The sequence below is a fragment of the Abramis brama genome (assembly GCF_963993115.1).
Source record: "Abramis brama genome assembly, chromosome: 23".
NCBI classification, from domain to species: Eukaryota; Metazoa; Chordata; class Actinopteri; order Cypriniformes; family Leuciscidae; genus Abramis; species Abramis brama.
In genome coordinates this window covers 29,489,587-29,516,032 of record NC_139985.1, presented here as the reverse complement: position 1 = coordinate 29,516,032, position 26,446 = coordinate 29,489,587, and the positions used below count along the sequence as shown (strand labels likewise).

Genomic DNA, 26,446 nt, shown 5'->3' with positions numbered 1-26,446 from the left:
TAACCCGACCCGTGTCCGACCCGTTAAAGCTGGCCCATGTAATGCTGTACTTCATCGTTTTCCTCCTCCTGATCCACAATGTTTCCCACTCTTCCTCGAACTCGGCCAGCGCTCTCTTCTTTGCTGCGTAGCCCGCAGTGTTATAAAGTATGTGATAGATTATAAAATGTCTTTCTATGTTTGTTTTTCCATCGTCAATTTCTCATATTTTCTTTTAATTAATGTCTAAAATATAAAAAAGGATAAGCCTAAAACAGGCCCTAGGGACGTAAACAAGTCGGGGCCCGTCGGGCTCGGGTTGAAATGCACGGCTTTACACCTTCATTTATATAGCGCTTTTAACGATATAGATTGTTTCAAACAGATTGTCCTTCTTTGCAAACCAACCCTTAACAAATTACTTGTCTGGCCTTAAAATTTATAATACAGAATTATTTATCGCTTCCGTGTAGCCACGCGAACCGGATCTATTTTGACAACGTTTATCTGTAGAGAGGTAAAGGGAAGGAGGCCTTCACAGGGGAGAGACTAGTGACACTTCAGGACTGTGCTGTCATCGCGTCCAGGCGCAGGTCCTTCATCAGATCTGGTGTGTGTGTGTGAGTGTGTGTGTGTGAGTGTGTGTGTGTGAGTGTGTGTGAGTGTGTCCAGGCGAAGGTCCTTCATCAGATCTGGATACGGCCTGGATCCGGCGGACTGCGGTAAACCTCGGGATAAACAGAGAGACTAATATTAGCGTAGACGCCATTCTTCTTATGATGTAACGAGTACATCAGGATTTATGGGGATTGTTCCCGGTTCCGGCTGACCTAAACTATGCAGCCTAACATTGGATTATAGAAGTCTATAATGTGTTATGTGTATGCTAAGTCAAAGAGATGTGTCTTTAGTCTAGCTTTGATCTGACAGAGTGTGTCTGCTTCCCGGACAATGTTAGGAAGACTGTTCCAAAGTTTTGGTGCTAAATAGGAGAAGGATCTGCCGCCAGCAGTCGATTTAGATATTCTAGGTATTATCAACTAGATGGAATTTTGAGATCGCAATAGACGTGAAGGACTATAATGTGTTAAGAGCTCACTCAAGTGTTGTGGTGCTAAACCATTTAGTGCTTTGTAAGTAATCAGCAATATTTTACAATTTATACAATGTTTAATAGGGAGCCAATGCAGTGTTGACAGAACTGGGCTAATATGGTCATACTTCCTGGTTCTGGTAAGAACTCGAGCTGCTGCGTTTTGGACCAGCTGTAGTTTGTTTATTAAGCATGCAGGGCAACCACCCAGTAGAGCATTACAGTAGTCTAGCCTTGAGGTCATGAACGCATGAACTAATTGTTCCGCATTTGTCATTGAGAGCATATGAGGTCATTTAGATATATTTTTAAGAATGCGGTTTTACATATACTAGACACGTGACTTTCAAAAGAAAGATTGGTATCAAAGAGCACACTCAGGTTCCTAACTGACGACGAAGACTTAACAAAGCAGCCATCAAGTGTTAGACAGTATTCTAGATTATTACGTGAGGAAGTTTTTTGTCCAATAATTAGAATCTCTGTTTTTTCAGAATTTAATAGTAGGAAATTACTAGTCATCCAGTTTATTATATCAGCTGTGCATTCCGTTAATTTTGTGAATTGGTAAGTTTCGTCAGGGCGTGAAGAAATATAGAGCTGAGTATCGTCGGCATAACAGTGAAAGCTAATGCCATGTTTCCTAATGATATCTCCCAAGGGTAGCATGTACAGAGTGAACAGCAGCGGTCCTAGTACTGAGCCTTGTGGTACGCCATACTGAACTTGTGATCGATAAGACATCTCTTCATTTACTGCTACAAACTGATAACGGTCAGATAAGTATGATTAAAACCATGCTAGTGCAATTCCACTAATGCCAACATAATTTTCGAGACTATTTAAAAGAATGTTGTGGTCAATGGTGTCAATGCAGCACTGAGATCGAGTAACACTAATAAGAGAGATACAAACACGATCGGATAATAAGAGCAAATCATTTGTGACTCTAATGAGAGCTATACTATGTAGTATAAAATACTAAAATACTATGATACTAAAGGAATCAACAAGTAATACGGTTGTTTAAAGAATATTTGGAAGCATTAGTTTCTTTGTGGGGAAGAGTGTGACCACCCTGAATTTAGTTGGGTCACAGGGATATTGGATTGTTTGTATATATTTCTTTCTTTCTTTTATTACCTATGTCTATTTCAGTTTACTTGTATATATATAAGTTTTATTACTGTAGTGAGTTTACATTGGGCAGCTCAGCTGCATCTTCCGAATTCTGGTTGACAGTTGAGAGAGTGGAGTTGCCGTGACGATTGTGGTGCATCCTCAGACAACAAAGAGGACCTTTAAGCAACCACTAACTATTGTCTCTCTCTCATTTATTGTTAAGGTTAGCTATTAAATTCATTAATTTTCATATCAAATGTTTATTTACATGTTTTAATGTCATATATATATCATATACATATATATTTGTGTATACTTACGAGTTCAGCCAGTTGTGTGAATTAGGCTAGAGCATGTCTGTACATATGGTTAAGGTTTCTTTATTTATTTATTTACTTATTTATTGTGATTTGATTTAAGTATCTATATGTTATATGTATTTCAATGTATTTATGAATCCTGTGATTCAAAGTGTCTTAATGACTCTGAAGTACAATGTTGATCCTCAGACAACAAAGAGGACCTTTAAGCAACCACTAACTATTGTCTCTCTCTCATTTATTGTTAAGTTTTTAAACTGCTTACAGTCCTCCCGACTGCCCGGGACCTGTAACAGATTTTGTAGTATGTAGTAACTAGTATTTTAGTAGCTCTCGGTACTATGGTACGGTCTAAATCCTGACTGGAAATCCTCGCAGATATCATTTCTTTCCAAAAAGAAATGACTACAATGCACTCCCTCATGCGATACTGTAGTAGACGGTTGCATAGTTAAAATTTTCTCCCTGATATTATCTTATAAGTGAAGAAGTTCATAAAGTCATTACTGCTGTGTTGCTTGGAAACTTCTGGGCTTGAAGCTTTATTTTTCGTTAGTTTAGCCACTGTTTCAAATAAAGACCTAGGATTATGTTTATTTTCTTCTAATAGGGTTGATAAATAAGCAGATCTAGCAGCTTTTAAGGTCTCTCTGTATGCAATCGAGCTCTCCTTTTTCCATTTTTCTGGCTGCTCTCAGTGTGCTCATTGTACCACAGCGTTGGACTATTTTCTTTAATCTTCTTTAAGCGCAGAGTAGCAACTGTATGAAGGTAAAAGAGTAGCAAAACTCGAGAGCACGTAGATGTGAATTTGAGAACTTGTACAATAAATATTCGTTCTTATACGTGAGCTTTTACACTCACAGCTCCAATGTCAAAACCTGTAAAATAAAAATCTGAAGTTGAATGTTGAAATTTGCACTCGCAGACAATAGTCACAAACCTGTATTCTGAATTTGAAGCTGCAGACAAGTCGTCACAAATGTGTAAAATGCCATTCACAGAAATACAATGACAGACACAAACTTGTAATATATAATTGCATTTAATCTTACATTCACATTAGCAGTGCAACCTCAATTAGGCACTTGCAACTTCTCAAATCTGTCCCTGCTATTTCAAATTTTGCGCTTTGACTTTTGCTACTCTTTTCGCGATATATTAGGTGCAAAACTAACTTGTGCACTTGAAACTCAGTGGCGGCGAGAGAGAGAGGGGGGCGGGAGCGGGAGCGGGGGTGTTCAAAGGAGCCGTTTTATTGGTTAGCGCCTAGCCAATGAAATGGGACTTCTATTGTACGCGATGTAGCATTAAAGGAGACATATCATGCTTTTAAATTGTTCCTTTTTACATATAAATCATACATTTGTAGTCTATATAAAGCGGAACTGCAATGCTTGGGTCTGAATTCCTCATTATTATAGCTCCACAGGCCCCTTTTCTACCCCTTTTCTGATGTGCGTCTGAGAGCAACTCGTTTTGGTGCGGCCTCTTTAAATACAATTGAGACACTTCATACCCCGCCCACACTCGGTTCAACTCCACCCCGTTCGGCCATCTTTGTAGTTTGATAGCAGAGATACGATTATCTAGCGGCACAGAAACTTTTTATTCACACACGTTATTAACAAAATGTCAACAACGGAAGACTTGTCCAGCCAGCCTTACATGTTCGAGCCAGAGTCGGAGCAGGAGCGAGATGAAAATGAAGATGACGAACCTGTAGAACAACGTCTTCATATGGATGTATCGCAATGGTGTGTACTGTATTTACACATGAAACTTTGGTCTTCCGACCTTTTACCACCGTGTCGATTTATTTTGATTAATATGTGCGAGGGAGAGAGAGCAAGACAGCGTCTAGTTTGGAGACGGTGATGTCTTGTTTACACTTTCGCTTGGCTCCGAGAGAGTGCGCGTGCGCGACCGGGTCTCTCTCTCTGCTCGTTCTTTCAGTTAAACATGCGTCCTGTCACAAGCGCGGCAGTTCATCTACATTAGACGGTGTAATGAAGCGTGTGGGTTACTACATCCAACAACCGAACATTTTAACTTACCCTCTCGTAACTTCTGCATCCTTTAGCTTGGACTACAAAATTGCAGCGAGAAATAAAAATGGCGGATTGCTCGAAGTGTTGGGCCGGAAGTCAATGTCCTTATTTGGCAGTTCTGCTGCAAATACTGTGACGTAATAGTTCAGAAAACGTCATAGAGAACAGAAAAATCGGAACAGGTTGAAAAATATGACCAAAACAGAATATAAAGATATCAACGAAGCACCTGAAGAGAATAATTTCATATTTTCTGTACTTCTAAACACTCCAAATATACAACAAAATGCATTTAAGGGCTAAAAAAGTGCATTTGGCATGATATGTCCCCTTTAATTGTTAGCGGATTCAGATGAAGAATAACTGTAATCATAGTTGCTGGGTCACAGCAGCTGTTAGTTTACATCGAGCCCTCCTGATTAAAACTGTCACACTGGAAAGTAGAAAAGTTCTCAATTTCTCTGAAGTGTTTTATTACCTCATCAGCTCTTTGAATCAATGGCGATGTGTTGAAGCATTATATTAAACTTTTTGCGTTCTTTTGCTTGTGGCTTTTCAAAAGCAAAAGCTCATCTACCCAATGCTTTTATCACAGACAGAGAAACTACAGACTGCATCACTAAATGAGACACTAAATACAAGCTGAAGTCCTGATTTATAATGGACATCATCTGACTAAATCCCTGTACCTACAGAACGACTCAGGATCGACTCAGACTCAGATCGAGTCCCTGAAGACGTTCTCATGATCTCGCTCTGCCTCAGCTTGTCTTCTGTACGGTGGTCTGTTTCAACTCTGGAACAGGAATAATCCATAAACACACTCTAAGGCATAGACTCGTATACTTCAAGGACCCAATACTGAAGCAGAAAATGTTTTATAATGTCTAGTGCAGAGAGGACTGTCTGGACTTGTAGATCAGGGAAGTAAAGCTGTATCGTTCAGCGAGAGAGAAGGTTTGTTCCCATCCTCTGCCAGCATCTTAAAACCCAGCGAAACTCCTTCAGGACACCAGCATTTGAAGTTAGGGCTCAAAAGAGGCACTGAAACTTGACAGACCCCAAACCAGCTCTTTATGAAACGTTTACGGCTTCTAATCTTTCTTAATTAACTTTTGTCAAATCATGTGAAAACAAAGATTGCATTTTACAGACCTTTTCACATGCATTAAAACTAGGATTTTTCCTTTTCTTTAGTTTGGATAGTACTCTCTTATTTGGCATTTCTGTCTCCAGTTTGAGCTGATTCTGATTCTGATGTAAATCTCACTCTCATCCAACACCCTGATGCTCTTATATGTGGAATTCCTGCTTTTGTGATGGACAGAGTGTGTTTGAGTAAATGAATAGATGGTAAAGGACTAAAACACCTGTGCAGACGTCAGTACTGTAGTAGAGTGGTATTACAGGGACTTTAAGTGAGCATCTCTTCTTGTTGAACAGCCCAATACTTCTGACTCTCGTCTGGCATCTCCAGCTTCTCAGTAAGCATCTACTCCGTTCATGCATGTTCTGTTAACACTTGTTAAATGATATGTTCAGTTCCTTAAAATGCTTTGTGCCATCTATTTCTAGCCTTAAGTAGTCATGTAGGTGATACAAATATTACACCTGCTAAAAAATTCTCATGCCCGTGATATTTATGGTTTAAATACCTTATTTTTAAAGACTCATGCTGATAGCCTCATACCTCTCTTTCTGCATTTAACCAGTCTTTGTATTTCTTTGTATTTACTAGTCTTTCTGTCTTTCCTACTAGCTGGAAAACAGAACAAATTACTCCAATTTTTAAATCTGATGATCACACCCTTGTTTCAAATTACAGACCTATTGCAATACTTCCAGCAATGTCTAAGTTGCTGGAAAAAGTCTTGCATAACCAGCTAAGTTTTTACCTTGAAACTAATAACTGGCTCAGTGACTGTCAACGCGGTTTTCGTGCTAAGAGATCAACCATGTCGGCGTTATTACTCTTCACTGAACTGGAGCTATTTTTATTGATTTCCGTAAAGCCTTCGACACAGTGAACCACCAGATCTTGCTAAACAAACTTCACTCATTTGAACTGTCTCCATCTGTGATAGAAATGCTCTCTTCTTATTTGACGAACAGGTTGCAGACAGTCAAAATTAATTATGCCATATCCCAACCTTTAGTTTGTGACATGGGTGTTCCACAAGGCAGCATTCTTGGACCCTTACTTTTTCTTTTATACATCAATGATTTCCCTCGAGTGTGTAAACACTCAAAATGCTTACTGTACGCTGATGATACTGTGATTTTTCTCTCTGATGCAAATCCTAATGTCATAAATTCCAAACTATCATCTGATCTTCACCTCTTACATGATTGGTTGTAAAAGAACCATCTGACCATCAATGTAAAGAAAACTGAATGTATGTATTTTCATTCACCCAGAAAAAGTCTTTCTTTTACTGATTTTATTACTTTTGCAGTAATAAAAAGACCTACAACTACCTTGGTGTGCTACTTGATTCACATCTTACATATCGGGAACACATTTCTAAATTAACAAAAAAGTTGAATCAGAAACTCTGTGTTTAACAAGATTAGATCATATCTTTCCTTTTCGGTTTCTGAAACCTACCTACATGCCATTGTGTTCTCAACAATGTCCTACTGTCTTCCAATCTGGTCGCTAACCACTAAAGACATTACTGAACCAATAGCACGACTATACTACCGAGCACTTAAGATCCACAGTAAGCTTCCAAGGTGGTCTCATCATTGTAGTGCGCTCACATGCACAAATGCTTTGACTTACCAGAACTACGTAAACAGTCATGCTATTGCATTTTATTTTCAGATTCAAAATAGCTCTTCACCAGCACTTATAGTTCTTCTTCCGACACACAATGTGAGACCACTACGTTTCACTAGGTCAGTCTCACAGGCACTCGTTCCAGTTCCCCCATACAAAAACAACTACAGTCAGAAATCCTTTTTCTATATTTATACTAAAATTTGGAATGACATTCCCTATCACATTCGAACATTATCATCCATCACATATTTCAAAAAGTCATATAAACTGTTTCTTCTTGATAGTCATACTTGCACACACTGATTGTTCATGTATTGTTTTTAGTCTTGTTTTTCCGTATTTAATGTTTTATTTGTTTGTATCTGTCTAGTCAATAATAATGTCCTGTATAAATGTGCTGAAATTGTGATCATTGTTTTATGTTGCTGCAGAACAGGAACCTGCTGTAAACCAGTTTTTAAACTGAGTCAGGCCCGTTTATTGTAACTAAATTGTTGCTTTTAAATTTTCCTGTATAATAAATGAAATGAAATGTAGTAGAAAATGCTAAGTTTATATCTTTATATATAAAATAGCTAAGTTGTAAATAAATAGAAGATTATTTAAGTATATCTTTAGGCCAGTTGTTCCTGCGGCAACAAACACACACTGCTGTACGTCACTTCAAACACACATTCAACATGTTCAGTCGGCGAAAACACAATACACGGATCTGACAAAACCGACGGTGTCTGTTGCCGTCAGTCGGTGCCTTTACAAGAAAACATTTCAGTCTTTCTACTTAAGAATTTTACATTGGATTCATTGGTTTCGGGATGTGAATAACACCGTCAGCACACCTGAACATGACAAGAGCATGAACCGCATCAGACTGAAATGATGTTTCAGCTCTGGAGGGCTTTTGGCATGAAACCCCAAAATGAACACGGTCTATTTACAGCGCCGTCTTTTTGCTTTCTTTTAATAAAGCCTTAATTAAAGTGGTGTGTTTTCCAGCTGGTGAAGAGAGCCTGAGGCCTGCTGATCCCAGTAATTATCCCAGTTTCTCTGTCTTCATTTATTTGTCCAATAAAAGCTAGTGTGCAGACATATTGCAGTATTAGCCGCTGATGAGAAGGGAATGACTGTGCGATGGCAGTGTGAGGTGGTCCTGGTGTAAAAAAAAAAGCTCATGAAGGGGGAATTCCAGACGGTAACGTGCAGAAACGCTGACGGCGGCTCAGATTCATGAACTCATTCTGCCCTCCGTCACTGAGGAGAGATCTATGAGGAGAGATCGCCACTGCATCCCGCGCTTTACGCCACTGCACCCCACGCTTTACGCCACTGCACCCCACGCTTTACGCCACTGCACCCCACGCTTTACGCCACTGCACCCCACGCTGTACGCCACTGCACCCCACGCTTTACGCCACTGCACCCCACGCTTTACGCCACTGCACCCCACGCTTTACGCCACTGCACCCCACGCTTTACGCCACTGCACCCCACGCTTTACGCCACTGCACCCCACGCTGTACGCCACTGCACCCCACGCTTTACGCCACTGCACCCCACGCTTTACGCCACTGCACCCCGCGCTTTACGCCACTGCACCCCACGCTTTACGCCACTGCACCCCACGCTTTACGCCACTGCACCCCACGCTTTACGCCACTGCACCCCACGCTTTACGCCACTGCACCCCACGCTGTACGCCACTGCACCCCACGCTTTACGCCACTGCACCCCACGCTTTACGCCACTGCACCCCACGCTTTACTCCACTGCACCCCACGCTTTACGCCACTGCACCCCACGCTTTACGCCACTGCACCCCACGCTTTACGCCACTGCACCCCACGCTTTACGCCACTGCACCCCACGCTTTACGCCACTGCACCCCACGCTTTACTCCACTGCACCCCACGCTTTACGCCACTGCACCCCACGCTTTACGCCACTGCACCCCACGCTTTACGCCACTGCACCCCACGCTTTACGCCACTGCACCCCACGCTTTTCTCCACTGCACCCCACGCTTTACGCCACTGCACCTCACGCTTTACACCACTGCACCCCACGCCTTACGCCACTGCACCCCACGCTTTACGCCACTGCACCCCACGCTTTACTCCACTGCACCCCACGCTTTACTCCACTGCACCCCACGCTTTACTCCACTGCACCCCACGCCTTACGCCACTGCACCCCACGCCTTACTCCACTGCACCCCACGCTTTACTCCACTGCACCCCACGCCTTACGCCACTGCACCCCACGCTTTACTCCACTGCACCCCACGCTTTATGCCACTGCACCCCACGCTTTACGCCACTGCACCCCACGCCTTACGCCACTGCACCTCACGCTTTACACCACTGCACCCCACGCCTTACGCCACTGCACCCCACGCCTTACGCCACTGCACCCCACGCTTTACTCCACTGCACCCCACGCTTTACGCCACTGCACCCCACGCTTTACTCCACTGCACCCCACGCTTTACGCCACTGCACCCCACGCTTTACTCCACTGCACCCCACGCTTTACGCCACTGCACCCCACGCTTTACGCCACTGCACCCCACGCTTTACTCCACTGCACCCCACGCTTTACTCCACTGCACCCCACGCTTTACGCCACTGCACCCCACGCTTTACGCCACTGCACCCCACGCTTTACGCAACTGCACCCCACGCTTTACGCCACTGCATCCCACGCTTTACGCCACTGCATCCCGCGCTTTACGCCACTGCACCCCGCGCTTTACGCCACTGCACCCCACGCTTTACTCCACTGCATCCCACGCTTTACGCCACTGCATCCCACGCCTTACGCCACTGCATCCCACGCTTTACGCCACTGCATCCCACGCTTTACGCCACTGCATCCCACGCTTTACTCCACTGCACCCCACGCTTTACTCCACTGCATCCCACGCTTTACGCCACTGCATCCCACGCTTTACGCCACTGCACCTCACGCTTTACTCCACTGCATCCCACGCTTTACGCCACTGCACCCCACGCTTTACGCCACTGCACCCCACGCTTTACGCCACTGCATCCCACGCTTTACTCCACTGCACCCCACGCTTTACTCCACTGCACCCCACGCTTTACGCCACTGCACCCCACGCTTTACGCCACTGCACCCCACGCTTTACGCAACTGCACCCCACGCTTTACGCCACTGCATCCCACGCTTTACGCCACTGCATCCCGCGCTTTACGCCACTGCATCCCGCGCTTTACGCCACTGCATCCCACGCTTTACGCCACTGCACCCCACGCTTTACGCCACTGCACCCCACGCTTTACTCCACTGCATCCCACGCTTTACGCCACTGCATCCCACGCCTTACGCCACTGCATCCCACGCTTTACGCCACTGCATCCCACGCTTTACGCCACTGCATCCCACGCTTTACTCCACTGCACCCCACGCTTTACTCCACTGCATCCCACGCTTTACGCCACTGCACCCCACGCTTTACGCCACTGCACCCCACGCCTTACTCCACTGCATCCCACGCTTTATGCCACTGCATCCCACGCTTTACTCCACTGCATCCCACGCCTTACGCCACTGCATCCCACGCTTTACTCCACTGCATCCCACGCTTTACGCCACTGCATCCCACGCTTTACTCCACTGCATCCCACGCCTTACGCCACTGCATCCCATGCTTTACACCACTGCATCCCACGCCTTACGCCTCTGCACCCCACGCTTTACGCCACTGCACCCCACGCTTTACGCCACTGCACCCCACGCTTTACGCAACTGCACCCCACGCTTTACGCCACTGCATCCCACGCTTTACGCCACTGCATCCCGCGCTTTACGCCACTGCATCCCGCGCTTTACGCCACTGCATCCCACGCTTTACGCCACTGCACCCCACGCTTTACGCCACTGCACCCCACGCTTTACTCCACTGCATCCCACGCTTTACGCCACTGCATCCCACGCCTTACGCCTCTGCATCCCATGCTTTACACCACCATTCCATGAAGCTCTATGCACTGTTAATCTGAAGGCCACAGAAGTTTGGAGGTCTGTAGCTATTGATTGCAGAAAGTTGGCGACTTCTGTGCACTGTGAGCCTCAGTATGCGCTGACCTGCTCTGGGATTTTGTGTAGCCTATCACTGCGTGGCTGACTTGCTGTTGTTCCCAATTGCTTCCACTTTTTTATAATACCACTAAAAGCTGACTGTGGAAAATTTAGTAGTGAGGACATTTTAATTCACTGAGCTCCTGAGAGCGACCCATTCTTTCACAGATGTTTGTAGAAGCGTCTGCGTGCCTAGTGCTTGATTTACACAACTGTGGCCAATGGCCATGGAAGTTATTGGAACACCTGAACTCAATGGTTTGGGTTAGGGTTAGGGATGTCCCAATACTTTTGGCAATATAGTGTATAGATGCCCAACAGTCATGCCAGTAAAGCTTTGATTATTCTGGCGCACGGAAATTTTTACGGGAAATTCACTTTACAGGAATTTAACATTTTATTTTATTTTATTTTATTTTATTTTATTTTATTTTATTTTATGGGTAAAAATGTCTATAGGCAACATCACGCGCAATAATAAGCAATATGATAATATCATCATTTCTTAATTACGTGCTTTTGCTTAATTAAAAATAAATATTATTATAGACCTATCCATCTCCATCCAACTTGCATTTTGAAACCAGTTTTCAAAAGTTTGAAATGAACAGCCAACACGCATAAAAAATCTTCAGTTTTTAGTTGAAACCGGTATTGTGTAAACAGCCCCTGAGACTTGACTAAACAAAAACCAGGATAGATTGACTAAATATGACAAAAGCTAAAAATGACATTTGACACAGGACTAAGGCTAAATTAAAAAGTAGCTGACAAAATTAACACCACGTAGAAGACAGCTATCTATAGGACTCAGTCGGAGATCATAACGTTTCAGAGTTTGAGCATTTCCTCCTCCAGAGCACAAGGTGGCGCTGTGAGCGGCTGAAGAGTTGCAGTAGTTCAGCTTATTCATTTGTGACTTCTTCTACAGCAACAAGCTAATTTAATGTGACAAAAGGCTCCATCACAGTTTCTTCTCGAGCACAGCGCTGTAGCCAAGATTTCTTGACTTTAACCATTTAAATTATGACAAGATGGTAGTTTTAAGGAACTTTCAAAGTTGCGGAATTATATATTACTCTAACTATTACTGCCATAAAAAGATTTGGTAAAAATAGTAAGAGTAGAGCAACTATCTTCCCTAACAGATACTGTACAGTTCCACAAATCACAGGTAACCTTATGCTTTCTTTTGTTTCTGTTTTTTTGCAGCTCAGTAAGATGTTCTTTCTCTTTCCGGATCCACACTTCAAGAAAACCAAACACAAGTGGCGCATCATTAGCCCAACGCTACTGGCGGAGTACGCGTACACACTCCGGGTCGGGGTAAGAGCGCTTTACTCTTTATGAGCCGTGCAAAACAAACCAATGCTGTTCAGTGCAAGGGGTTTAATTGCTAGCACATTTATCACCAGTTCTAATCCTTCAAGATGACCTGAAGGCCCGAACGCTTCCAGCTTTAGGAGACGCCGTACAGATTTACTTCTTTTGATGTGGAAATCTACTTCGAGAGCGACTCTCTTTATTTATTAGCTTTACCTTAATGTTATTGATATGGAATTAGAGAAAACATGGCTCTGAAATTCTGTCAGTCTTGGCATATTATCTCTATATATATGTGTGTGTGTGTGTGTGTGTGTGAGTGTGTGTGTGTGTGACAGCACTGAGGGAGGTAGATGAAAGCAGAACAATGGCAGGCTTGTATTTGTGAATGTGGGTTATTAATACAGAGTGACTGCACATTCAGCACTCATGTGGAACCACTGTGTGTGTGTGTGTGTGTGTGTGTGTTCCCTGCTGGAGGCGAGGAAACGTCTGGAAAGGCTGTAGAAAGAGAGAACCCGCCTTAAGGAGTGAATATGTAGATTTGTCTACAGTGAAGATGTGAGGACGAAGGTTAGATGAGGGTCTGATGATACAGCTCAACTAAAGCAGTGAAATAACATTAGAGATTCATGTAAACGCTTCTTCATTCCAGGCAGGGTTAGTGAGAGTGAACGGCTACTGAAGTCCCTTTGATACTTCTGAGAATCTTATCTTCCGATTATTCTATCTGCACTGTCTAAAGAGTAAACGCCAATGACATGCGATAAGACCAATGTTTGCTGTTTCGACTCGCTCTGTCAGGGGAATCTGGGACAGTTCAAAGTGTGTAAGGCAAGACCACTGCATTGATCTCCATGCAAACTGTGCTGGACTGGAGATGTGGAGGTGTGTGTGACACACACATTCTCTGGTGTTCAACACACACTCTCTGGTGTTCAACACACACTCTCAGGTGTTCGACACACACATTCTCTGGTGTTCAACACACACTCTCTGGTGTTCAACAAACACACTCTCAGGTGTTCGACACACACATTCTCTGGTGTTCAACACACACTCTCTGGTGTTCAACACACACTCTCTCAGGTGTTCGACACACACACTCTCTGGTGTTCAACACACACTCTCAGGTGTTCGACACACACATTCTCTGGTGTTCGACATTCTCTGGTGTTCGACACACACACTCTCAGGTGTTCGACACACACACTCTCAGGTGTTCGACACACACACTCTCAGGTGTTCGACACACACACTCTCAGGTGTTCGACACACACACTCTCAGATGTTCGACACACTCTCAGGTGTTCGACACACACTCTCAGGTGTTCGACACACACACTCTCAGGTGTTCGACACACACACACTCAGGTGTTCGACACACACACTCTCAGGTGTTCGACACACACACTCTCAGGTGTTCGACACACACTCTCAGATGTTCGACACACTCTCAGATGTTCGACACACTCTCAGGTGTTCGACACACACACTCTCAGGTGTTCGACACACACACTCTCAGGTGTTCGACACACTCTCAGATGTTCGACACACACACACTCAGGTGTTCGACACACACACTCTCAGGTGTTCGACACACTCAGGTGTTCGACACACACTCTCAGGAGTTCGTCACACACTCTCAGGTGTTTGTCACACACACACTCAGGTGTTCGACACACACTCTCAGGTGTTCGATACACTCAGGTGTTCGACACACACTCTCAGGTGTTCGACACACACTCAGGTGTTCGACACACACTCTCAGGTGTTCGACACACTCTCAGGTGTTCGACACACACTCTCAGGTGTTCGACACACACTCTCGGGTGTTCGACACACACTCTCGGGTGTTCGGCACACACACTCTCGGGTGTTCGACACACTCAGGTGTTCGACACACACTCTCAGGTGTTCGACACACACTCTCAGGTGTTCGACACACACTCTCAGGTGTTCGACACACACTCTCAGGTGTTCGACACACACACTCAGGTGTTCGACACACTCAGGTGTTCGACACACACTCTCAGGTGTTCGACACACACTCTCAGGTGTTCGGCACACACACTCTCAGGTGTTCGACACACTCAGGTGTTCGACACACTCAGGTGTTCGACACACTCAGGTGTTCGACACACTCAGGTGTTCGACACACACACTCAGGTGTTCGACACACACTCTCAGGTGTTCGACACACACACTCAGGTGTTCGACACACACACTCAGGTGTTCGACACACACACTCAGGTGTTCGACACACACTCTCAGGTGTTCGACACACACTCTCAGGTGTTCGACACACTCTCAGGTGTTCGACACACACTCTCTTGGGTGTTCGGCACACACACTCTTGGGTGTTCGACACACTCAGGTGTTCGACACACTCAGGTGTTCGACACACACTCTCAGGTGTTCGTCACACACACTCAGGTGTTCGTCACACACACTCAGGTGTTCGACACACTCAGGTGTTCGACACACACTCTCAGGTGTTCGTCACACACACTCAGGTGTTCGACACACACGGTCTCAGGTGTTCGACACACTCAGGTGTTCGACACACACACTCTCAGATGTTCGCCACACACTCTCAGTGTGTCAATGTCAGTGTGTATTGTGTGTTGTGTAGGGTTTAGTGTACACTAACACTGATGTGTATTGTGTGTTGTAGGGTTTTGATGTACACTAAAGCCCCTTTCACACAGAGATTCCAGAAAATAAATGGATAATGTGTCCCAGGATCGTTTGATTTTGGTTCATTCACACTGCCAGTGATTTTCCGGAATCCGTGAGTGCGTTCACACACATCCCGTAAAAATCCTGTAAAGACACGTGGCATCAGGATGTCATTGCGATGGCACGTGCGTTAGGTCTGTCAAAATGGCTGAAAAGCTAAATTAGAAATTCTTTCTTAAATATTAGCAAATTACATTTGAATTCTGAAGGCAATACTTAACGTTAGAGGAAAAAAGTACTGTATTGTCTCCTACACCCACAAGAGGGTGCAAGCGAGCGCAATAAACAGATATAAACCAAATCAAGCATTGCATCTTTTATTGAAATTAAATGACATTCACTTTTTAAAGTGCATTAACTTTTCAAACAATTGTTCTTAAATAAAATATAATTTCCTTAATGACAATGTGCATGCAAGGACAATTAGGCTACAATACTTCATAAAACTGTGTTCGAGCATCAGTAACTGAGAAAATACACTTCAACACACTGTGTAATGAACTACATGCGTTCATGACCTCAAGGCTAGATTATTGTAATGCTCTACTGGGTGGTTGTCCTGCACGCTTAATAAACAAACTACAGCTGGTCCAAAACGCAGCAGCTCGAGTTCTTACCAGAACCAGGAAGTATGACCATATTAGCCCGGTTCTGTCAACAAGTCAAGTCAAGTCAAGTTTATTTATATAGCGCTTTTCACAATACAGATTGTATCAAAGCAGCTTCACAGTATTAAATTAAAATAATACATCAATGCTTGTTTCTAGTGGAAAATGTCCACGTTTGGTAATGCTGATCAATAGTATTGTTGATTGATTGATTAATTAAATTAAATATCCCAAATATCCCCAACTGAGCAAGCCAAAGGCAACAGTGGCAAGGAACCGAAAAACTCCATCAGGTGACCTAATTGAGAAAAAAAAAACCTTGGGAGAACCCAGGCTCAGTCGGGGGCCAGTTCTCGTCTGGCGTTTATGAACTAGAGGTTGGATTTAACTGTAAGATTAAAAGTATTATATGAATGCCTGGCTGAAGAGATGCGTCTTTAATCTAGTTTTAAACTGGGAGAGCGAGTCTGAGCAACGAACAGTATCAGGAAGACTATTCCAGAGTTTTGGAGCTAAATGTGAAAATGCTCTCCCTCCTTTGGTGGATCTGGATATCCTAGGTATGACCAAAAGCCTCGAATTTAGTGATCTTAAAGAGCGCGATGGATTATAGGGCGATAGAAGATCCGTTAAATTGACTGGAGCTAAGCCGTTTAGGGCTTTATAAGTCAGTAGCAATACCTTGTAATTAATACGGAACTTTATAGGTAACCAATGTAGTGATGATAAAATTGGTGTTATATGATCATATTTTCTTGATCTTTTTCACCACTTTTCACCACTTGATTCTAAAGACATCTAAATAAGTTTGTTTCCATTTACGCTCTAAATTACGGGTTTCTCTCTTTAGAACATGCGTAGTATTGTTGTACCATGGTGCTTTACTTTTCTCTCTGACCTTTTTTAATCTAATGGGTGCAACAATATCCAATGTTCCAGAGAGAATGGTGCTCATAGTGCTAGTTAATTCCTCTAGTTCATCTGTTTGTTTGGGTTCATTGAGCAGCTGAGACAGATCAGATAAGCAATTTGAAAAATTATCTAAGGTGGATGGAAGGATTGTTCTGCCTGATCGATAACGCGGCGCAGCATGATATATTACAGGAGTACGTAATATGCAAGTTACCATGTAATGGTCAGTGACATCATCACTTTGTGGAATGATATCTATATCGGTTGGATCGGTTCCATGTGATATAATTAAATCGAGTGTATGATTAAAACGATGAGTTGGTCCGGTAACGTTTTGCTTGACCCCAAAGGAGTTTAATAAATCTGTAAACGCAGCCCCTAACGCATCATTTGGATTATCTACGTGTATGTTAAAATCTCCAACAATTAATGCTTTATCTACATTAACTAATAGGTCTGAGAGAAAATCTGCAAACTCTTTTAGGAAATCAGCGTAAGGCCCAGGCGGTCTATATACGGTAGCCAAGGCTAGAGATAATAGGGAAGTTTTTCTAACATCTAAGAGCGTAACATTTAGTACAAGTACTTTAAACTAAATAAACTTATAACCCGTTTTCTGACTAACATTGAGAATATCTCTATAGATTGTTGCAACACCGCCGCCATGACCAATCAGACGGGGCTCATGCTTATAGGAGTATCCTGCTGGGGTAGACTCATTTAGGCCGAAATAATCATTTGGTTTAAGCCATGTTTCAGTAAGGCAAAGTACATCGAAGCTATTATCTGTGACTATTTCATTTACAATAACTGCCTTAGGTGTGAGTGATCTAATGTTTAGAAGACCTAGCTTTAGAAATTGTTTTTGTTTACTAATAGCAACATTTTCTGTTTTAATAACAATTAGATTTTTCCTAGATCCTGCAGTAAATTTATTATTTGATCTCACTAAACGAGGAATAGACACAGTTTCTATGCAATGTTCTACACTAGAATTTATATCAGTTAAATTGGTGCAGCAAAGACTATGATTTGGACTTTTGGTTACTAGTCAAAAGGTATTTAACATTTTGGAGATGTTATCCGACAGAAGATCCGCTCCGAATCTGCTTGGGTGTAAGCCATCAGCACGGAAAAGCCTAGGACGCTCCCAAAACAGATTCCAATTATTTACAAAGAGCAGTTTGTGCTCATTGCACCATGACATTAACCATTCATTTAGCGTGAATAATCTACTAAACTTTTCATGACCTAGTTGGTACGTGGGAAGCGGTCCTGACACAATAATCGTTGTTTCAGGCGATGTGCTGCGTACCGTATCGATCAGATTCCTGAAGTCTTTCTTCAGAACCTTCGTCTGGCGCAGCCTGATGTCGTTCACTCCCGCGTGCAGGACCACAGTTCCGACGCGCTCGTCACCGTTCAGAATCTCGGGAACGTGAGCAGCAATTTCAGAAACACGAGCAGCAGGAAAGCAGTGACTGTGCACCTTACTTTTACCTAACGTAGCGCTACGTGTACGTGCCGAACGATGGAATCGCCGATGATCACAGCATCGCGTTCAGTTTCGCGAAGAGGGGAGAAGCGGTTTTGGGTGGATATCTCGAAAACCGGGAGGGTCGGAGAGAGTCTTCTTGGTCTAGACCTGACTCGCGTCTTCCGCTGCGGAACCATCCAGGCTTCGTGGTGGCGTGTTGGAGCCGGAGTGAACGAGACCATGGCTGATCGCGACCTCTGCGCTCGGGACCGATGTTGAGAAACGCACGGAGTAGACGAGGTCGGAGTTAGCGGGTTAGTAACGTTAATCACTGATTTGTGTGCATCGGCGCGTGATGTTTCAAGAGCTAAACGCCGGTCTATCAGCTCGGCTTGTCTCACTAAAAGGTCGTGGATCTGTTTCTCAACAGCTTCCAGCTCAGACTGCACCGCGTGCAGCTCAAATGTGTCCTCACCTGCACCAAAAGGTAGACTACTTACATCTGATATATTCGCCATTTTAACAGATGGTCAATAAGTTAGCAACGACGCTACCAGTGATGCTATCAATATTAATACTAATTTATGACTGAAGTCTTGGATATAATCCGTCTTTTTAGTGGTACGGGTGTAGAGTAGACGCACGATAGGCGAAAAAATGTTTGTTTGTAAGTGAGTGTGGAGAAGACGCGTTCAGCCGTGATCCCCAGGAGTAACCTTTAAGAGTATCCGGCGTTGGATCACTAATAGGCTTGAGACAAGTCTGCTCAACAGTCCGCGTTGTGACTATGAGGTTTGAGCAGTAGTGCTTCTCAGTGAGGAAAAGTAGAAAATGTTCGTTGTAAGTGAGTTTAAAGAGAAAAATCAAGAATTATAAATCAAATCGATGGAGCTCCAAAGACAACAACAACGCGTTCAGACGCGACGCATGCGCATTCGTCATGTTGGTGTGTCGGCCACTGCACTGGCTCCCTATTAAACATCGGATACATTTTAAAATATTGCTGATTACCAACAAAGCACTAAATGGTTTAGCTCCGCAGTGCTTGAGTGAGCTCTTAACACATTATAGTCCTTCACGTCTATTGCGATCTCAAAACTCCGGCCAGTTGATAATACCTAGAATATCTAAATCGACTGCTGGCGGTAGATCCTTCTCCTATTTTGCACCAAAACTTTGGAACAGTCTTCCTAACATTGAACATTGATCAGTTCAAAGCTAGATTAAAAACACATCTCTTTGGCCTAGCATTCACATAACACATTATAGACTTCTATAATGCAATGTTAGGCTGCATAGATTAGGTCAGCCGGAACCGGGAACACTCCCCATGAATCCGCCGGATCCAGATCTGATGGACCTGCGCCTGGACACACACACACACACACACACACACACACACACACACACACACACACACACACACACACACACACACACACACTCCAGATCTGATGAAGGACCTGTGTCTGGACACGACGACAACGTATCGCTAGTCTCTCCCCTGTGAAGGCCTCTTTCCCTTTACCTCTCTACAGATAAAGCGTTGTCGGGATAATTCCGGTTCACGTGGCTACGCGGAAGAAATAAAAATTCTGTATTATAAATTTTAAGGCTAGACAAGTAGTTTGTTGAGGGTTGGTTTGTAGGGAAGGACTACACGCCTACGCACATATATTCAAATGCTCATACCTATAGACTGAACTCGTAATACGCATAGACTGATCTCCTATTATCACTGTAAAGCCGCTTTGGAACAATCTATATTGTATAAAGCACTGTATAAATGAAGATGACTTGACTTGACATGAACACAAAATGGGTTTAGTGTACACTAACACTGATGTGTATTGTGTGTTGTAGGGTTTAGTGTACACTAACACTGATGTGTATTGTGTGTTGTGTAGGGTTTAGTGTACACTAACACTGTGTATTGTGTGTTGTGTAGGGTTTAGTGTACACTAACACTGATGTTGTAGGGTTTAGTGTACACTAACACTGATGTGTGTTGTGTAGGGTTTAGTGTACACTAACACTGATGTTGTAGGGTTTAGTATACACTAACACTGATGTGTGTTGTGTAGGGTTTAGTGTACACTAACACTGATGTGTATTGTGTGTTGTGTAGGGTTTAGTGTACACTAACACTGATGTGTGTTGTGTAGGGTTTAGTGTACACTAACACTGATGTGTATTGTGTGTTGTGTAGGGTTTAGTGTACACTAACACTGATGTGGAAGAGGTGCACGACTGGATCGTCACACACTTCAGGGATCATCCTCTCTTCACCAGAGTGTCGGACGAACAACTGGTATGTTTTACATCTGTCTGTTTCTAGGCCTGAAATACTGAACATAGTAATTGTATTAAACCACAAGATTATGGCTGATTATAATGCTTTCTCGTGTATTATTGACAGTATTTTTGATAAAAAAAACATCTGAACTAGTTAACCCTGCTCATGTTAACCCCGGGTTAATGCAAGGTTATCCTGCTTCGTTTCACATTGCTCATTATCAATTTATCTTGGTTATTCATATACTGATGTTTCTCACTGTACATCCCCAAACTCCTGGTTGTCATCCTGATTAGCATATTTGCGGTGTCAGTGTCACTGATTGGACGAGCGCATCACGTGACCTGTTTACATAAAGGCTCTAGTGTTGCACATCCATGTATTATATCGCTGACTGTAAATTCACATTTATACTGAATGGAGTTTTCAGACTATAAAAGGTAAGAATAAAACACTCTCGTCACGCCAGTTGCGTTTTCTGTCACTCTTTGTCAACCTTAACCCGGGGTTTAGCACGACCTTAACCCGGGGTTTAGCACGACCTTAACCCGGGGTTTAGCACGACCTTAACCCGGGTTTAGCAGGACCTTAACCCGGGGTTTATCACGACCTTAACCCGGGGTTTAGCACGACCTTAACCCGGGGTTTATCACGACCTTAATCCGGGGTTTAGCACGACCTTAACCCGGGGTTTAGCACGACCTTAACCCGGGGTTTAGCACGACCTTAACCCGGGTTTAGCAGGACCTTAACCCGGGGTTTATCACGACCTTAACCCGGGGTTTAGCACGACCTTAACCCGGGGTTTATCACGACCTTAATCCGGGGTTTAGCACGACCTTAACCCGGGGTTTAGCGCGACCTTAACAAGGGGTTTATCACGACCTTAACCCGGGGTTTAGCACAGTGTGAAAAGTGTTTCAAATACATAAATGATGGTTTGAGCCCTCAGAATAAATAGTCTGTACTCATTGGGTTGAATGACTTGATGTTTGGACTGATTGTGTCGCAGGCTGATGACATCATCATTGGTCACCTGGGCACGTGCACGGAAGAGGGAAAGAAGGTTCAGAGAAACGGAGGCAAAAACTTTTTAGCAGTTTTCCGCCGAGTGGAAGATCCCGCAACGTGAGACTCTGCGGCCTGAAGTGAGGGAGGAGAAGATCATTTACAGAAACTGATTCCCAAACCAGCATGTAGAATATTTTTTCTAAATCTGAAAAAACAGATCTTGACATTTTCTGTATATTAAATGTTTATTATATTAAGCGTGTCTCTGTTTCATGTGTCCATGAGCTCGTCCTTTGGCTGATGGTTCTGACTCTGAGAGCTTCATGTGAGGTTTCTCTAGTGTTTTCATAGACTATTCAAGTGAATTTAAATCCACAATCGCTGCGTGGCTCCTTAATGCCAGGAACAACTGATTAAAGTTTCTCAAGTTCATCTTCATGAGCAAAAGGGAAAAGGCCAGTCTGTGTTTGAATGCAGACACACGCAGGATCAGACACACACGGGATCAGAGACACACGCAGGATCAGACACACACACACACACAGGATCAGAGACACACACACGGGATCAGAGACACACACAGGATCAGAGACACACAGGATTAGACACACACACGGGATCAGACAAACACAGGATCAGACACACACAGTATCAGACACAGGATCAGACACACACAGGATCAGACACACACAGGATCAGACACACACACAGTATCAGACACACACAGTATCAGACACACACAGGATCAGACACACACACAGGATCAGATACACACGGGATCAGACACACAGGATCAGAGACACACACAGGGTCAGACACTCAGGATCAGACACACACACACACAGGATCAGACACACACAGGATCAGACACACATAAACAGGATCAGACACAGACACACACACACAGGATCAGACACACACACGGGATCAGACACACACAGGATCAGACACACACACAGGATCAGACACACACGGGATCACACACAGGATCAGACACACACGGGATCAGACACACAGGATCAGAGACACACAAAGGGTCAGACACTCAGGATCAGACACACACACACACACACAGGATCAGACACACACACAGTATCAGACACACACAGGATCAGACACACACACAGGATCAGATACACACATGATCAGACACACAGGATCAGACACACACACACAGGATCAGACACACACACGGGATCAGACACACAGGATCAGACACACACACAGGATCAGACACACAGGATCAGACACACACACACACAGGATCAGACACACACAGGATCAGACACACACAGGATCAGACACACACACAGGATCAGACACACACACGGGATCAGACACACACAGGATCAGAGACACACACAGGGTCAGACACTCAGGATCAGACACACACACACACAGGATCAGACACACACAGGATCAGACACACACACAGTATCAGACACAGGATCAGACACACATAAACAGGATCAGACACAGACACACACACACAGGATCAGACACACACACGGGATCAGACACACACAGGATCAGACACACACACAGGATCAGACACACACACGGGATCAGACACACAGGATCAGAGACACACAGGGTCAGACACTCAGGATCAGACACACACACACAGGATCAGACACACACGGGATCAGACACACACAGGATCAGACACACACACACACACACACACACACACAGTATCAGACACAGGATCAGACACACAGTATCAGAGACACACAGGATCAGAGACACACACAGGAACAGACACACATACAGGATCAGACACAGAGGATCAGACACACAGGATCAGACACACACACAGTATCAGACACACACAGGATCAGACACACACACAGTATCAGAGACACACAGGATCAGACCATACACATGGAATCAGACACACATACAGGATCAGACACACACATGATCAGACACACACACAGTATCAGACACAGGATCAGACACACATACAGGATCAGACACACAGGATCAGACACACACATGATCAGACACACACACACACAGTATCAGACACAGGATCAGACACACATACAGTATCAGAGACACACAGGATCAGACACACACACATGGAATCAGACACATACAGGATCAGACACACAGGATCAGACACACACAGGATTGGACACACACAGGATCAGACACACACATGGGATCAGACACACACACAGGATCAGACACAGGATCAGACACACACACAGTATCAGACACACATACAGTATCAGAGACACACAGGATCAGACCATACACATGGAATCAGTCACACATACAGGATCAGATACACAGGATCAGACACACACATGATCAGACACACACACACACAGTATCAGACACAGGATCAGACACACATACAGTATCAGAGACACACAGGATCAGACACACACACATGGAATCAGACACATACAGGATCAGACACACAGGATCAGACACGCACAGGATCAGACACGCACAGGATTGGACACACACAGGATCAGACACACACATGGGATCAGACACACACACAGGATCAGACACACAGGATCAGACACACAGTATCAGACACACACAGGATCAGACACACACAGGATCAGACAACACAGAGGATCAGACACACACAGGATCAGACACACACATGATCAGACACACACATGATCAGACACACAGGATCAGACACACATACACAGGATCAGACACAGACACACACACGGGATCAGACACACACAGGATCAGACACACACACATGGAATCAGACACACAGGATCAGAGACACACACAGGATCGGACACACACATGATCAGACACACAGGATCAGACACACATACACAGGATCAGACACAGACACACACACAGGATCAGACACACACACGGGATCAGACACACACAGGATCAGACACACACACATGGAATCAGACACACAGGATCAGAGACACACACAGGATCGGACACACACAGGATCGGACACACAGGATCAGAGACGCACACAGGATCGGACACACACAGGATCAGACACACATACAGGATCAGACACACACACACAGTATCAGACACAGGATCAGACACACACACACAGTATCAGACACAGGATCAGACACACATACAGTATCAGAGACACACAGGATCAGACACACACATGGAATCAGACACATACAGGATCAGACACACAGGGTCAGACACACACAGGATCAGACACACAGGATCAGAGACACACACAGGATCGGACACACACAGGATCAGACACACAGGGTCAGACACACACAGGATCAGACACACAGGATCAGAGACACACACAGGATCGGACACACACAGGATCGGACACACACAGGATCAGACACATACAGGATCAGAGACACACACAGGATCAGACACACACAGGATTGGACACACACAGGATCAGACACACACATGGCATCAGACACACACACAGGATTGGACACACACAGGATCAGACATACACATGGAATCAGACACACAAGGGATCATAATCTGTGCTCTTGATAAATGCTTTTTAGAGACTTGAGTCACTTTTAATGTCTGAAATGCATTGCATTAGATACAGTACATCAAGTGAAATGGCATCTGTGCTCAAATGATGCAAGTCTTTACATTATTTAAATCTCCAGCTGATTCTTCATGGCTGTATGAAGTCAGTTCTCCTCGTGTTCACACCGAATTCCTCACAGGAACAGAGGAACATCTTGCATACAGTCTGACCAACAGAATGGAGAGACATTTTGAAAGTTTACAAACTTATAATTTATCCAGATTAATAGATAAATGATTTTGAAGGGGGAAATGGTCACAGTATTGCTGCCATCAAACTGGACATTTACTGTTTTCGCTCTGGTCTTTTCTTGGGTCGTCCTGTGACCTTCCACATAACTTCACCAGTCACCTGATTCCTACATAGAAGCCTATTGACCTGTGCTCAAGTCTTTCATGGTGTTATGTGGTACTGGAGTAAAACGCAACGCTGATATTGATGTGAAGTGACATCAGTACGATCTTCATTGCATCTTTGCTCTTGTATTACAGTATTTCACACTATCCAGGCCTTCAGCAGGTCCGCTGTTTCCATCGCATGTTCCTGAAGCCATAATTCATTCTATATGTATTACCATGATGAACGGATCCTGGACGCACATCTCTGGCTCTGGAAGGAAGGGAAGAGAGAATGTTATGTTTGGATCTGTCAGTGTTTTCATTCCTCCTTTTGTATTCAATTACAATTCAAATATGCATTATAAATCCCTAAATGTTCATGCTATAATCCTTCCATTAAATTCACAAAAGTCCAGCCAACTGATGAAATCCAGAGAACCGCGTTAGAATCGCCTTCCTGGTGGGCTTGAGACTCAGACTCAGATCTTCAGCCAAACAATTGTCTAAACTTGTAGTTACGCTGCATCAGTCAGTTCTGCCGGAATCAAAACCAGTCCTCAGGATTTTTGCACTTTAAAATGAGTATCATTCTGCTAACATTATTGCACTGATTTCCACCTTGGGATACTAGAAGTCATATCAGCTCCTGCTCCGTGTCCAGCTTCACACACAACCGCTATAAATCTACCATAAACAGTAACACTATAAATCAACATCAGACGGCCACTTGCATCTTATATCAGCTTCACTGAC

At 44.1% G+C, this 26,446-nt stretch overlaps 1 protein-coding gene across 1 annotated transcript in view; it reads left to right on the top strand.

Annotated features, from left to right (window-relative positions):
* mettl1 (methyltransferase 1, tRNA methylguanosine) overlaps positions 1–22,077 on the top strand; it is a 37,103-nt gene extending 15,026 nt beyond the window's left edge. The window contains exons 4-6 of the mRNA XM_084100536.1: positions 12,664–12,777; positions 20,723–20,824; positions 21,822–22,077. Coding sequence (XP_083956662.1) covers positions 12,664–12,777; positions 20,723–20,824; positions 21,822–21,941 — 336 coding nt within the window. The 3' untranslated portion in view covers positions 21,942–22,077. The remainder of the gene's footprint in view (positions 1–12,663; positions 12,778–20,722; positions 20,825–21,821) is intronic.
* The last annotated feature ends 4,369 nt before the right edge of the window (positions 22,078–26,446 follow it).